Source organism: Typopeltis vanoorti, chromosome 25 (genome assembly GCF_054136105.1).
Source record: "Typopeltis vanoorti isolate ZY-2024b chromosome 25, IOZ_Tvanoo_1.0, whole genome shotgun sequence".
NCBI lineage: Eukaryota > Metazoa > Arthropoda > Arachnida > Uropygi > Thelyphonidae > Typopeltis > Typopeltis vanoorti.
Genome location: NC_143573.1, coordinates 78,219,917 through 78,236,176, shown reverse-complemented (window position 1 = coordinate 78,236,176; position 16,260 = coordinate 78,219,917). Strand labels below are relative to the sequence as shown.

The 16,260-nt window shown below is 34.9% G+C and overlaps 1 protein-coding gene across 1 annotated transcript in view; it reads left to right on the top strand.

The window, feature by feature from the left end:
* Nucleotides 1-16,260, top strand: part of egg (SET domain bifurcated histone lysine methyltransferase eggless) — a 625,200-nt gene that overhangs the window by 443,971 nt on the left and 164,969 nt on the right. Inside the window, exon 20 of the mRNA XM_090414562.1 lies at nt 5,296-5,456. Within this exon, the coding sequence (XP_090270688.1) occupies nt 5,296-5,456 (161 nt within the window). The remainder of the gene's footprint in view (nt 1-5,295; nt 5,457-16,260) is intronic.

Here is a 16,260-nt window from a genome sequence, read left to right as displayed (position 1 = left end):
TACTATGCAGGAAAAGTGGATTCAGTTGTCTGATTGTAAAATTATTAATGTCCCATTTACGGAATGTAGTATCTAAGTTGAAAAAAGGGGAAAAGTAATTTTAAGAAATAAACAGAAATTAGAGAACTGACACACATAAGTAAAATACAAAATATTAATTTTGCTTTATACAGAATAAAAATATTATTTAAAAAAAATGCTAAATAAAATCTATTTAAATAAATAATAAATTAACTTCTTGCAAAGAATTTTTCCCCATGATGAAATGTCAGTGGGGAATTGGGAAATTTTCCTGCAAAGAATTACATAGACATGCACAGCAGTATTGTCTGTTAATTGCATGTATTTTCTGACAGATGATTTTTTTTTTCTAGGATATATATATATCGTTTCTAAGAAAAATGGTAGTACCTCCCTATCTGATTGGCTAACTCACGTTCCACTGAAAAGCCTATATAAAGATATTTTTTTTTTTTTTTCATTATAATGAGAATCAGCTTTTTGGCAGTGAACAGTCAAGTGGTTTACATACTTGCTCTCCAAGCAACAGGCTGCAGGTTCATATCTCATCATGGGCATGGATGTTTGTGATTATCTTTAGGTGGGAAATAAAATTTCATTGCCTAAGTGTGAGTCCACTTTGTGAGTCACTGTGAGTGCATTCTAAGCTTCCAGAAAACTAGGATTTCTCTTTCACTCAAGATGTTACTTCACTTTTGAACAGCTGATAACCTTATACAACTCACAAATCCACACAACTATCGAATATTGCTCTCACATTTCGAGCGGGACTGCTAAAAGCTCCCTCAAAATGCTTGACTCAATAAAGAGGAGAACAATTAGATTGATAAATGATTAATCTTTTACCAACTCTCCCCCCCCACACACACACACTATAGAGACAAGACATTTGGTCTCTGCAACTTATGTATTCTATACACAAGTTGCAGAGACCAAATGAACATTCTATAAATGTTCATATGAAATAGCATCAATATTTAGTCTTGAGGAGGATAAAACTGAATTTCATATTGAAAAGAATAACATGTTAGAAAGTTTTAAATCAAATAAAAGTTGAGCAGCTCTCAGATGTGAACTGTAGAGTAAAATACACAAAGATTATTGAAGAAAAAATGAAAGAGTTTGAGAAAAGGAACCAAACCTTGGAGATTCAGTGGCAAGCCTTGAAGAAAACCCTGATTGATTCAGCCAGAGAGGCATGTGGTGAAGTTGTCTGCAAGGATAGAAAAATTAGAACTCCATGGTGGACACAGGAAGTAAAAGAGGCAGTGAAAGAAAAGAAGAAAGCACATCAAAAGTTCCTGGCAAATAAGTCAGCTTGTGCTCTTAGAGAATACAGAGACAAATGTAAGAAAGCTAAACAATGTGTAAAAGTAGCTAAACAAAAGTCATAGGAGGACTTTTGCAGGAACATAGAAAATAAATATCAAGAAGATAGCAAAATATTTTGGAGGTTGTTGAAGAAGCTTAGGAATGGAAGAAAGACTGCTGTAAAAGGAGTTAGAGATGATAAAGGTGACATGAAAATGGGAGAAAAATATATCCTTGAAATATGGAGTAATTACTTTGAAAAACTGCTAAATGAAACAAGCAATTGGATACTTAGATAACTGACGCAATTCTTTCTCTCATGGATCAACGCAGATTATATAAAAATCGCAGTCCAACAAAATATAAAGGAGTTAGTTCAAAAAATTATTAAAGGCAAGATCAAAGAAGCAAAAGAAATTTGGATGAATGAAAAATGTAGAGAAATTGAAATTCTACAAGAAAAGCATGACAGTTTTAATCTACACAAAAAGCTGAAAGAAACCTCAGGTATATTTAAGAAAAAACAACTATGTGTCCTTCGAAACAAAAAGGAAGAAATAATATCAGAAAAAGATGACAAAATTCAAGAATGGGTGAAATATGTAGAAGAACTCTTTTCTGATAACAGACAGAACCCAGAAAATACTTATGAACAGATGGATGGTCCATGCATTCTAAGATCAGAGGTAGAATGTGCGCTGAACTCAGCTAAAAATGGTAACGCCTTAGGCCCTGATAGAATACCAGCAGAAGTAGTAAAGTTATTAGAAGGTGACAACATTACTATATTAGTAAAGCTATTTAATAAGGTCTACGATACAGGCATATTCCCAAAAGACTGGTTACAGTAGACCTTCATCATGCTACCTAAAAAAACAAATGTGAAAACTTGTAATGACTATAGAATGATCAGCCTAATGAGTCATGTTCTCAAAATGTTCCTGAAAATAATTCAAAAAAGAATATGTAGAAAATGTGAAGACACCATCAGTGATACCCAGTTTGGCTTTAGAAACGGTTTGGGAACAAGAGAGGCTCTTTTCTGCTCTCATATCTTATTCCAAAAATATATTGATCAAAACAAGGAAGTATTCATTTGCTTCATTGACTTTGAGAAACCATTTGATAAAGTCCAACATACTAAAATGATTGCACTATTAAAGAGAATTGGATTAGATGGTAAAGACATCAGGATCATTCAAAACTTATATTGGAACCAAAAGGCATCTGTTCAAGTTGATGACATTATTACAGATCCCATTAACATCAAACGAGGAGTAAGGCAAGGATGTGTGCTGTCACCTCTTCTTTTTAACATTTACTCAGAAGCCATATTTCAAAAAATCTTAAAAGGAAGAGAGGAAGGGATTAATGCAAATGGTGAAATCATCAGTAACATTCGATATGCTGATGACACAGCTCTCCTGGCTGACAGTATTCAGGATCTTCAAAATCTTCTGGAACTAGTGAATGAAGAGAGTGAAAAAATGGGATTAAAAATAAATATCACCAAAACTAAATTCATGGTCATAAGCAAGAAACCAATTCTTAATTCATCACTTTCTTTAAATGGGAAATGAATAGAAAGAGTGACAAAGTTTAAGTATCTCAGATGCTGGTTAAATGAAGAATGCAATCCAGAAATGGAAATAAAAGTTAGAATTGAAATGGCAAGAAAAAATATTTTCCTGATGAAATCAGCACTGTGTAACTGCAACTTAAACTTAGAGCTTAGAGTATGCATGGTTAAATGCTATGTATGGTCTATACTGCTGTACGGTGCAGAAACTTGGACCTTGAAGACAACATCAATAAAAAAAACTTGAGGCCTTTGAGATGTGGTTATACGGATGAATGTTAAAATCCCATTGACAGCAAAAACGTCCAATCAGGAAGTACTGGAACAAATGGGGAAATCACATGAACTTTTAGATACCATAAAAAGAAGGAAAACTGCATGTCTTGGTCACCTACTTCATAATGAAAAATATAAAATACTTCAATTGCTTATAAAGGGGAAGATAAATGGAAGAAGAGGACAAGAAAGACGAAGAAAATCTTGGCTGACAGACATCAGACAGTGGACTGGCATGAGCTCTGAGGGACTGTTTAGAGTGGCCGAGGATCGGTCAAAATTTGCGAAGGCGGTCGCTGACCTCTGATAGGAGATGACACTCGAAGAAGGACTTTTGACATTTTGTCGGTAACATTTCTGCTGTAAGATAAGGAAGCCGCATCTTTTTAGCCATTGGATTGTTGTCTTGAAGTATACAGTGGTTTATTCAAGATGTTGTAACCATTTTTTGAAGAATATGTTTAATATAAGATATTTCTTTGTTTCTTTTATTATCGCCACTTGATATTGTAATGGCTTTCTCTTTAAGGGTTTTGATGCCGCCTCAGTTTTTTGCCAGGTAGTGGTAGGAACTGGCATGTAGGTATCAACTAGTATTGAATTTTTCTTCTGTATAATTCAAAAACATCATTATTGTTCACATTTAGCATTTGCTAGATTCTGTTTTTTTTGTATAAATTTTTATATTAAAATCTTCAATACCATTTCATATATCCAGAATGTGTTATGCTTGTAGCTTGTCCCATCCAAGTAACCTGTTTTTATTGAAATCTAATTTAACATTGTGACAGGATGGCCAATCCTATATAAAAAGTTTATATATCTTTTAATTATGTGTGTTTTCTGGCTTGTTTGCTATCTGCAGGTTGAATATATCAAGTTTCAAGGGTATAATAAAATTAGTTTAATCCTTTTTCCAAGTGTTTGCGCCTGAAAGCATCTTCAGGACTGGGATAAGGTGGTACAACACCAGGGCAACTCATTGCAAAGGTGGAGCAAGCTACCAACACTCCTATCTCAGTATCTCCTATAATGCAAAACACATCTCCTTGCGGATATGTCTAATGTTATGCATTAAGGGAAGGGCCACTACCCAGACTAGTTTCGACCTTTATTGAGGTCTCTTCAGTGGGAGCCAGGCCCAAGTGGAGATACCAGGCAGAAGCATTAGCAGGTCATCTCTACCTATAGGAGTTGCCAATTGGTGTGCCACCCTTTTTTAATAAATTGCTCTGGATTTAGAGAAAGATGTTGAAAGTTGGCCAATTGGCAACTCCTATAGGTAGAGATGACCTGCTAATGCTTCTGCCTGGTATCTCCACTTGGGCCTGGCTCCCACTGAAGAGACCTCAGTAAAGGTCGAAACTAGTCTGGGTAGTGGCCCTTCCCTTAATGCATAACATTAGACATATCCGCAAGGAGATGTGTTTTGCATTATAGGAGATACTGAGATAGGAATGTTGGTAGCTTGCTCCACCTTTGCAATGCGTTGCCCTGGTGTTGTACCACCTTACCCCAGTCCTGAAGATACTTTCAGGCGCAAACTTTGTTTGCTCACACTTGGAAAAAGGATTAAACTAATTTTATTATACTCTAACCAAGTGAAAAATAAACTTTCAACAAGTTTCAAGGGAAAACACTTTCTTGCTACTTCTATTTAGGCTAATTTCTAATTTAATTTAATTAAATTAATTTAACATTGTGACAGGATGGCCAATCCTATATAAAAAGTTTATATATCTTTTAATTATGTGTGTTTTCTGGCTTGTTTGTTATCTGCAGGTTGAATATATCAAGTTTCAAGGGAAAACACTTTCTTGCTACTTCTATTTAGGCTAGCTAGCTCACATTCACTTGCCCATATGGGATGGGATTTATATGGGATGGCCCATATAAAGATTTCTGCATCCTAGACAGAATTCATACCCAGGTTTCCAAAAAAAAAAAAAAAACAACAACAACATGATCATTAACACTTGAGCTACAGAAGTAGTTTATATTTGTAAAAATATATGTGTTAATAATTTTTTCAGGCTTTCTATGTTTGTAATATATTTATAATTTTCATTATATTTATTATTATATCCGTAATGCAAAATATTTTGTAGGATGGTAATCAGTTTGGTGATGAATACCTTGCTGAATTGGATCATATTGAAGTTGTTGAGAAACTGAAAGAAGGATATGAAAGCGATGTTTTAGAGCCTGAGGAAAGTAAAGGTGAAAAAGATTCAGATGCTGATTCTGATGATGAATCATCAGTATCTAGGTAATTCCTTTAAGTGCATTTTTATTTATTTACTTTTTTAATTCTGCAAAATTAAATTTTCTTTTAAGGAATAATTATATATATATTTTTCAGATTGCTCTTTGAGCTGCTTTTTTTTTTAAAATTAAACATATAAAGAAATTATATTCTTGTTTAATCTTTATAACTCCGAGAGTAAGTAAACAAAGTTTGTGTATGAAAAGTTTTATTTTAATACAGTGTTCATTTTGCTCAGTATCAATGATCAAGTAAAGTCAGTTCTTATTTAATATCCTTATTTATAATATGTATTATAGTTTAATACACTATAATTTGTATTTTTTTAAGTAAATGAGATGAACATGATATTTGTGTATACATTATTATTATCATATAGGCACCTCCAAGGAGTCCAAAGACTCATCGTAGGAGACCCACTCTATCATACTTCTCCTTGAACCTGTTAACAAAGCACTCACAACTGACTCTGACAACACAATCCACTCATTCACAACTCTCCAAGCAAAAAATATCATCCTCGCAGCCCTACTAACCACACCTTTATTCAACTTCTAGGGATGACTCCTTGTTCTGGTCCCTCTAGCCAAGTGCTGAAACATTTCCCTTGCATCTGTCTCCTGTAAAACCCTTTAAGCAACTTAAATGTTTCTATCATACCCCCCCTTTTTCTCCTTTATCAACCTTTATCAACCAACTTCTGTAATCCACACTCCTTCAGTCTATCCTCATAGGGAACATTCCACAGACCAGAAGTAATGCAGAAGTCATATTTGTATATACAAGTAGTCAAAAGGTGTCACACCTTATTGGATGTATGACTTCTGCATTACTTCAACCTTTCACTTTTGGTTCTGGCTCCCACTGATGAGACCTCAATAAAGTCAAAACTTGTTTGGATAGTGGCCCTTCCCATAATGTATAACATTATACATGTCTGATCTGTTAGGATATGTGGATTGCATTAATGGATACTCAAGCAAATGATGTGAAGTCATTAGTCTATACAGGGTGATTCAGAACTCTTGGGCCAAACTTTAAGGGGTGATAGAACACACCTAAACAAGCACTTTTCATCATACAATGCATGGGGGATATCAAGGAATCGTCTGAGGATGTAAAATTTTTAACATTTCTTTGTATTAATGCACAAAGTTAAAATAAACTCTGTGGTTTAAATTAGTAGTTGAAGATAATAAACTACTTTAGAAAGGAGTTACTGAAACTTGAAATGGAAAGATTGGAGGAATAATCACATAGGTGGGGGGGGAAGGATCATCATGTTGTCAGAACAGACTGAATAGGAAAAAGGAAAAGAGGAGTATTATTATCTATTAATTGTCTCCATAGTGTAATTGGAAGAATAATGGGTCACTGCACACCTTACGGTTAAAAGCTAGTTTGATTCTCAATCATGACAATAATCTATCATACATTATACAGACAGTTTATCATTTGAAGGTGAGTTAGCCAATGTCACTGTCATATGGAGGCAGAAGGGCTTTTATCTCCTAGAAATTTGTCTTTTTCTATCTCACAGGCATATCAGTCAGGGACCAGAGAAAACATACTATCAACAGAAAAGAGGGGGGAAAAGGGTGGGGGGGATATAAAAAATACCATTGGTGGGCTGTAAAAAAATATACTAAAGTTGCTATTAGTGGTGGTGTTATGTATGTGTGTGTGTGTGAATGGTGGATTATGTAGCTTATTTGTGAGTGATAACTGGCATGGTGTATCGATGGTTGATAAGTAATATAGAATGTGGATCATATGGTGTAGACCAGTGCTTCCCAAACTTCTGGATGTCAGGGCCCCCCTTTGCAAAAATTAAAATATTTCACGGTCCCCCTTGAAAAAAAATCGTAATAGAGAGAGATATATTATTATAATATTTATTGTATTTATATTCAATACAAAACATACACAGCGAATATTGCAAAAATCAAATGCATATATTACATTTTTTGCCTCTTACCGTTTGGTTCTGAAGACAATGCGGGCTGTTTTGGTAAAATATAAAATACTGTCCTTTTTTTTTTTTGAGTCTGTTTCTGCTTCTTCTGATTGTTTGTGGGTATTTTTTTATCAGCCACGTATCCATCTCAGGGTTAAATTTTTTAACGTATAATAGATCAAATAATATCACCACTTACCGATACCGGCACACCACAGACTGATAACATGAAATTAGTGAATACTACCTGAATAAGGGAATCCTCAGACCAGGAACATTTTTCTCTTTTGTGACTTTTCTCCCTTTACGGTAATTAAGCCTAACGCGAAACAGACAGCAAAGGCAGGTTATTAAAACGTGTATATGATTGGTGCGGTATTAACAAAAGATCGCGCAACCGAAAGATAAAAGCATAGCTAGCAATTGAGTTGAAATGCTAACTCTCTTCAACCGAATTCCATATGTGAAACTGCCATAACATTCATTATATATATATATTACTTAGTTTTAACACTTTTACAAATTTTAACACGTTCGGTTGAATTTTATTGCTGCCTTGGGAAATCGAACTCACACACATCTAATTAATAGAAATAGTTTTTAGTTAGATACTGTGTTTGCCCATGCAACATATGGTTTTGTTTCAGTCTATACAGCATAGTTTCTGTATGAAGGGACATGTGATTCATTAATTAGTGTGTTTTTATCCCAGTCTCTAATTGCACTATTTGTTGAGAAATATATTACACATACCTTATTCACTGGCATAATAAAAGTACTTGTTTTTATATGCAGTATAGTGGCTGTTAGGGAGGGCGTGTTGTTTACCACTGCAAGCGAGTTACTATCTCCCCACGTGAACTTGTTTAAGCTTTTTTTCATGTGTGAAGTATATGCGAAACTTTTATTGGTAACAGAAAACTAGCTCAGATGACAGTGATAATATAAAACGAGTTTTGATATGTATATAAAGTCAATATCAACAGTTAAAGACCCTGATTGCGAACACGTGATGAAAGGGACAGGAAGATTTGGAGCTTCCCTGGAGAGCATTTAAAGTAAATACAATTAACCACTGCTTTGAAATGAAACATATGTATAAGCAGTATTTACTAATATTCATTAAGCACCGAAATACGCAGGAAGCAAAGTTTGTGAACCAACACCAATGTGTGAATTTTTCCATTAAAATATAAAAAATAACAAAAAAGAAATAATAAATACTAAAAGTCAAATACGTTTCTTTTAAAATAAAAAAAATCTACTTAGTTTTAAAACATTTTAAATTTGTTTTCATTATTTCACAGCCCCCCCCCCCCCCCCCAACAAAACCTATGGCTCCCAAGGGGGCCACAGCCCACAGTTTGGGAAGCGCTGGTGTAGACCACTCTCCCATGATGAGTCCATGTGCTCCATAGAGATGTCATAATATGACATCTCTATGGAGATATAAGTTTTGAAAGTAAAATATTATTATTTTGAAAATAAATTATCAAAGTAAATAAGTAAAGTTTTGAAAGTACATTAGAAAGTGAACTTGAAATAATCAAAGAGAAAACCAGGCTGGACTTCTTCCAAAACTTATGGCAAGATAGTAATGAAACTAAAACTGATATAATGCTAACTGCTATCTATCCCCATGGAAGAAATAATATTACTGGAAATTCAACAAGCAATACAGCAATGTGAATCAGGAAAATTCCCTGGAGAAGATGGAATAAATATAATACTTATTAAAATATGCAGACATCCTGTTTGTCAAACAACTTTTAAAATTATTTAACAATATATGGCAGCAAGGAAGGGGGTGCTTAAGGGTCAAAGCTGTATAACTGAGAGGAGACCTCCACATAGCCTTTAAAGGAATGTGGAGAACCGACCAGGGCTACTCACCTAATGTCCAATCCTAACCTTCTTGTGGTGCACCCTGTTGGGTATCTACCTGGATACTGAGCGAACGAGGATCGGCTGGAAATTTGGGATTTAGCCTACCAAATTGTATTCTTATTGGCTTAAACCAATACAGAAAATGATGGTACAACATGACAAAATTTCATGCTGACTGGGGCATCGCCCGGTTAAACAAGGCCCCCGTTGTTTTCACCAGGGAACCAGGGCGAACAGCAAGAGGTCAGCTACTGGAACAAATTTGAAAAGCAATCTGAAAGCACACCCCAACTCAACATCACCAGAGTTAAAGATCGGTACTATCAACATAAGAAGCCTGAATGGCAAAGAAATGGAGCTAGCTGAGGAATTAGATAAGTACCAGATCGACATAATAGGTGTGACTGAAACAAAAAAGACAAAAACTGGTGAGATCTTTCCGAGCAATAAATACAAAATGTTATATTCAGGCAATGACAATCAAGGAAAAGAAGGAATAGCCATAGCATTCAACACAAAATATGAGGCTAATCTTCTTGAATGGCAGGCAATGTCAAGTAGAGTGATGTGGGCAAATATATGAATGAGGAATTGGACTTATTTGTGCCTATGGTCCCACAGAAGGTTCTACTAAGGTAGAAGCTGAGGAATTTTTTGAGGCTTTAGAAAAAGCAACTTACAGAATGAAAAAGGAAAAGTTGGCCCTTGTTGGGGATCTAAATAGCAAAGTAGGAAATGATTGTGAGACATACAAAAATATTTTGGGAAAATTTGGAGAAAAGAGCAAAGCTAATAATAATGGCAAATATCTGTTGGATTTCTGCTCAGGACATGGACTGGTTATTACTAACACCATGTTCCAACATAAAAACGTGCACAAATTCACATGGAAAGAAGAGGCATGGAATAAGAAAAGTCTCATTGACTATGTTATTGTTGATAGTGATGTTTTCTCCCTGGTGCAGGACACCAGAGTGTACAGAGGATTTGAAATTGGAAGCCATCACTATTTAGTCTTGAGCAGGATAAAATTGAATTTCATGTTGAAAAGAATAACATGTAAGAAAGTTTTAAAGCGAATAAAAATTGAGCAGCTCTCAGATGTGAACTGTAGATTAAATACACAAAGATTATCGAAGAATAAAGAAAAAACAAAAGTGTTTGAGAACAGGAACCAAACATTGGAGATTTACTGGCAAGCCTTGAAGAAAACACTGATTGATTCAGCCAGAGAGGCATGTGGTGAGTTTGTCTGCAAGGATAGAAAAATCAGAACATATGGTGGACACAGGAACTTAAAGAGGCAGTGAAGGAAAAGAAGAAAGCATATCAAAAGTTCCTTGCAAATAAGTCAGATTTTACTCTTAGAGAATACAGAGACAAATGTAAGAAAGCGAATCACTGTGTAAAACTAGTTAAACAAAAGTCATGGGAGGACTTTGGCATGAACATAGAAAATAAATATCAAGAAGGTGGTAAGATATTAAATGGATAAGAATCCTATATTGTTATATAGCCAGTAAGTGAAACTCAAGATCGATAACTACGATCTATGAGTTTCAATGCCGAAAAACTATCGGCGAAGGCAATTCAAAGCAAAGATGGAGCAAGCTCCCTCACTATTCTTGATATTCTCTCATAATGTAAAACACAGCTCCTAGGAGATGTAATACTGTCATTACATTATGAGGGGAGGTCACTACCCAGACTGGTTTCAACCTTTTTTGAGGTTTTGTAATTAAAATAAAAAGCCTTTTGGCTTTTTATTTTAATTACAAGGTGGTAAGATATTCTGCAGGTTGTGTTGAAGAAGCTTAGAAATGGATGAAGAGTACTGGAAAAGGAGTTAGAGATGATAAATGTGACATGAAAACTGGGGAAAAAGATATCCTTGAAGTATGGAGTAATTACTTCAAAAAATTGCTAAATGAAACAAGCAGTGATGACAGCAATGTGATAAAAAACACTCAACGGGCATACAGTCAGAAATACATATCCATACTTGAAGTAGAAAAAGCCATCAAAGGCTTGAAATGTGGAAAGGCAGCAGGAGTAGATGATATTCGACCAGAAATGCTGAAGTATGGTGGTATAAAAGTCTTACAGTGGCTGCACTGCATAGTTCAGAAAGCCTGGACACAGGGACGAATTCCCAATGAGTGGAGTAGAGCTCTAATAGTATCCATATATAAAAAGGAAAATAAAACTGAATGTGAGAATTACAGAGGTATTTCCCTACTGAGTGTTCCTGGCAAGGTCTATGCAAATATACTTGAGAAACGGTTGTGAAGAATTGTGGAAGAAAAGCTTGGTGAAGAACAAGCTGGATTCAGGCCAAATAGATGAGAAAGCATGGGAATATAACAAAGATCTGTATTTGATATTTGTATCAAGTTTTGTTGATCTGGAAAAGGCATATGGCAAGATGCCAAGAGAGAAGCTATTCAATTCGCTACAGTTATATGGGGCATTATATCAAGCAACACTTAGTCTTTATTTGAGTTGTAAATCAGCAGTTAAAATTGAAGGAAGTACAGGAAGATGGTTTAATGTTAAATCTGGTGTGAGACAAGGATGTACATCATTCCCTCTGTTATTCATTATCTATATGGCTCACATTATGAAGGAAAGTGGTATTAACATTGAAGATGTTAATGTCAGCTGTTTGCTTTATGCAGACGATGTTATACTTCTAAATAAATCCACTACAAGTTTGCAAGATTCCCTGACTAAATTGAATAATTGTTGTAATAGATATGGTATGAAGGTCAGCATTACAAAGACAATGAAAATAGGTAGAATTGTTGAAAATGTCAACTATGTTGTGAACGGGGAACCTGTGGAACAAGTCTAACCTTTCAGCTACTTAGGCACCATTTTTACTGAAGATGGTAATTTAAATATGGAAATAGACAACAAAATCAACAAAGCTGGTATGGTGGTAAGTCAATTGAATAACTTCATATGGAATAAGAGAAAAATTAGTCAGAACACTAAATTAGCTGTATACAAGACAGTGTTCAAACCAGTTTTAACTTATGGATCTGAGAGCTGGGTCAGAAGTAAAACACTTGACTAATGACTAGAGACCACAGATATGAGAATCCTGAGAAAGATTAAAGTCGTGAACAGATGGCATCAATGGCAATATCATATTAAAAATGAGGATATTAGGAAAGAACTTGACATTGTCCGCATCCAGAAATGCATTAGCAGAGCTAATCTCAAGTGGTATGGTCATTTAAACCGAATGGCCCAGGAAAGATTGGCAAAACAAGTGTTCTCTGCCAGGTTGGCAGGAAAACCACCCAGAGGAAGACCAAGATATAGGTGGATTGGTACGGTACAAAGTGCCTTAGAAGACAGAAATATAAGATCTAATAATGATAATATTGGAGTCTTGACAAGTAACAGACTGATTTTGAGGAAAATTGTAGATAATAAGTTAGTAATGATGTAAATTTTTCATGTAGTACTATCATATCCTGTACAGCCCTTGAGTGTACATGTCAGGAATTTGATGATGATGGCAGCAAGGAAAATTTCAGAAAATTGCAATAAGGCAATTACCATTGTTTAACTGATCACCCTTTTAATACATTTTAACTTATTAACTTATCATTGTGAAAACTACAGAGGTATAAGTCTCATAAATACTGGTTATATGTTATATGCGTGATTATTATTTTCAAAATCTAAATCAGATGTTGAAGATAAACTTTGTGAAGAATAAAATGGCTTTTTTAAAGTACAATCGTGAGTATTGACCCAGTTTTTACATTAAAAATATTAATGGAGAAGCATTGTGAATCAACATACAAATAGCATTTGTAGATTACCAGAAAGTCTTTAACAGAATCTTAAGGAACAAACTGTGAACTCTATTCAAGACTCTAAGCATTCCAAATCAGCTATTTCCTACGATAACTGACATGTATGAAAGCAACCAAATAACTGTAAAAAATCAATGAAGAAGGCACAGAATGGAAATTGGTAAACAAAGGGGTCTTTTAAGGATTGCCAATATCAGCACTTTTTATTTAATATCTGTATAGATGAAATTGTAAAGAAATGGAAGAAAAATATAAAACCAGCATTTAGACTGGATTGTGGAACTATTCTTAATACCCTTTCATTTGCAGATGACCAGATAATCATATCAGGAAGTAAAGATGAACTCAAGAATCTAAGAAACTCAAGAGATCAGTATCCTCCTTGAACATAATTGCTAAAGAATTTTGAATGTAAATATCAACAAACAAAACAAAAATCATGGCTTTTAAAGGACCATCTCCAGTAGGAAGTAAAATAATAATTGAAAATAAAATTTAGAACAAATTAACTGCTTCTAATACTTCGGATGCATTCTAATACTTCTAATACAAAAGAAGCAGATATTGATATCAAAATTTCAAACTTCCTAAAGATAACAGACATGATTAATAATATTTTCAAACCTAACCAAGTTCAAAAGCATATAAGAAAAAGAGTTGATTAAGTTTTGACAAGAATTTTTTATTGTAGGGAAATGAATTATGGACTAAAAACTACAGAAGAGAAAAGAAAAACTGAAGAAATGAAATTCCTATGAAGGACAGCAGGTTCTGGGACAAAAAGAAGCAGCAGCAGCACAGAAGTATTTAAAGAACTAAAAAGTATATGAACGGAAAGAAGTGGATTTAACATATTAAAAGAATGGACAGCTCAAAATGGTTCATAGAGATACTCCGATACTACCCAGTTGGAGGACATAGAATTCAGGGATGGGGAAAAAAGAAAAAGAAAAAAGACTATCCTAGTCTTTAATTAATCTATAGTTTGGAATTGGTATATAATCAGTAGTTTGCCTCAAACTACTGCCATATACTCACCTCAGTCCTATCTAAAGTAATGAGGAGAACTATCAATTCCCAACTCCTATACTACCTCGAAGGTACCCAACTAATAAATGACCATCACTATGGATTCTGTCACTGCTGATCAACAGCAGATCTACTCATATATATCACTTATCTCTGGACAAATGCCATTCAAAAGCTCTGGAGATATCTCTCAAGTGAGATATCAAGAGATATCTCACTTGAGATTCACCAAGCAAACTCCCATCATTTGGTCTGTCTCAGGACTTCTGCAGTTGGATTGCCAGCTTTCTGTCTAGATGCACACTATGTGTGATGGTGGATGGTTCCTTATCATTTCACCATTCAACTAGTGCCAGGGTTCCACAGGATTCTGTTCTCTCGCCAACCCTCTTATATATGTATCAATGACCTACTTCAGTTGACCTCCTACCCAGTACACATTTTTGCAGATGATAGCTCATTGCACCATTTTCTCCCAGTATTATTTTTGATAACACTCAAATATCCAGACAAGATGAGATTTGCCTTCTTGGAATCACACTGACAGGCCTTTCCTAGCATAAACATATCAAAACCCATAAATGCCTCAGCTTTTAAAAAAAACTAGGATTTCTCTTTTGCTTAAGATATTGCTTCACCTCTGAACAGCTATTAACTCATAAAAAACCACCCAGCTGTTGAATACTGCTCTCGCATTTGGAGTGAGACCCTAGCAACTCCATCAAAATGCTTGACTCAATGCTGAAGAGAGCAATTAGATTTATTAATAACCCATTTCTTACCAACTTGCTCCCACTTTCGCATAGGCATTTGGTTTCTGCATTATGTGTATTCCATGCAAATGTTTATCTGAAATAGTATTAATAATTCCCCCATACAGGACTAAGTCCGTTGGAACATGTAGTTGTATGTGTTCCAACATCCCTTCGCAGTACATCTTGAAACCCACAGAACAATCTTCTTTTTCTCCTCCTTCATCCCTATTACTATTGCTGTCTTGTGGAAGTCTTCCCACTGATATGTTTCCCATGGAATACAATAAACAGGCTTTTAAATCAAATGTAAACAAGTTTCTTCTTTCCCAATCCACTACCTATATATGGTACTGACATACAATAGGTTGATTAACCAACCTCTCATGTATGGGCTCAACATAAAAAAAAAGGAAAAAAAAAAATTCAAGTTGAAGCTGGATATAAACATTACACCAGTTGTAATACACTGCTATCCAAAAGCTAAGGGTGAAACCTGTATATGAAAAATTTTCACGACTACAGCCAAATGTGGACATAAATTTATTGCCATTATACTAATAAATTATATTTCACAAAAATGTGTTATAAATTTTATACAAAGTAAATTACAATGCGTTTTTGACAAAAGTTACATTTTAAAATTTCCTAAAGATAATTAAGGAATTAATGTATAGGGCTTACAGAAAACTATGCAGAGAGACATTTCATTATGGAATATGTCCACACCAAATTGTGATGAAGCTCTCACAGTGTTGTACCATTTTTTGCACTAAGTGATTCAGAAGTTCTTGAGCCAAATTTGCCCTCCTTCTTCAGAGCAAATATAAGGCCTTGCTTGTTTTCTGGAAGGTAATTTCCAGCAGTAATGCATCTCTCTATTGCATCCAAAATGTGTTCTATGGGGTTGAGATCTGGGGAGCATGCTGGCCACTTGATTCGATTAATATCCTTTGTCTCCAGAAGTATTTCGACTGCTCATGTACAATGTGATGTGGCATTGTCATTCTTAAAAATGAATTCTTCACCTACAGCACTATGGAACACTCAAACATGAAGTTTAAGAACTTTGTTGCAATATCGTTCACCAGTCATAGTCCTTTTTTTTTTTTTCCAGCACTTGTAGCTCAGTGTGTCCATTAAGCATAATGCTTCCCCACACCATGACCCCAGCACTGTGTATCTATTCCTTTCAAGAACATTATCACAATGGTAAGCAATATCACTTTCACTCCAGATCAAGTGTCCTCTAGAATCGGAGGAAAGACTAAAACGACTTTTATCTGTAAAGAGTACATTAGGCCGTTGGTGTTGTATCCACTCTTTATGAAAACTTGCTCTATGATGAG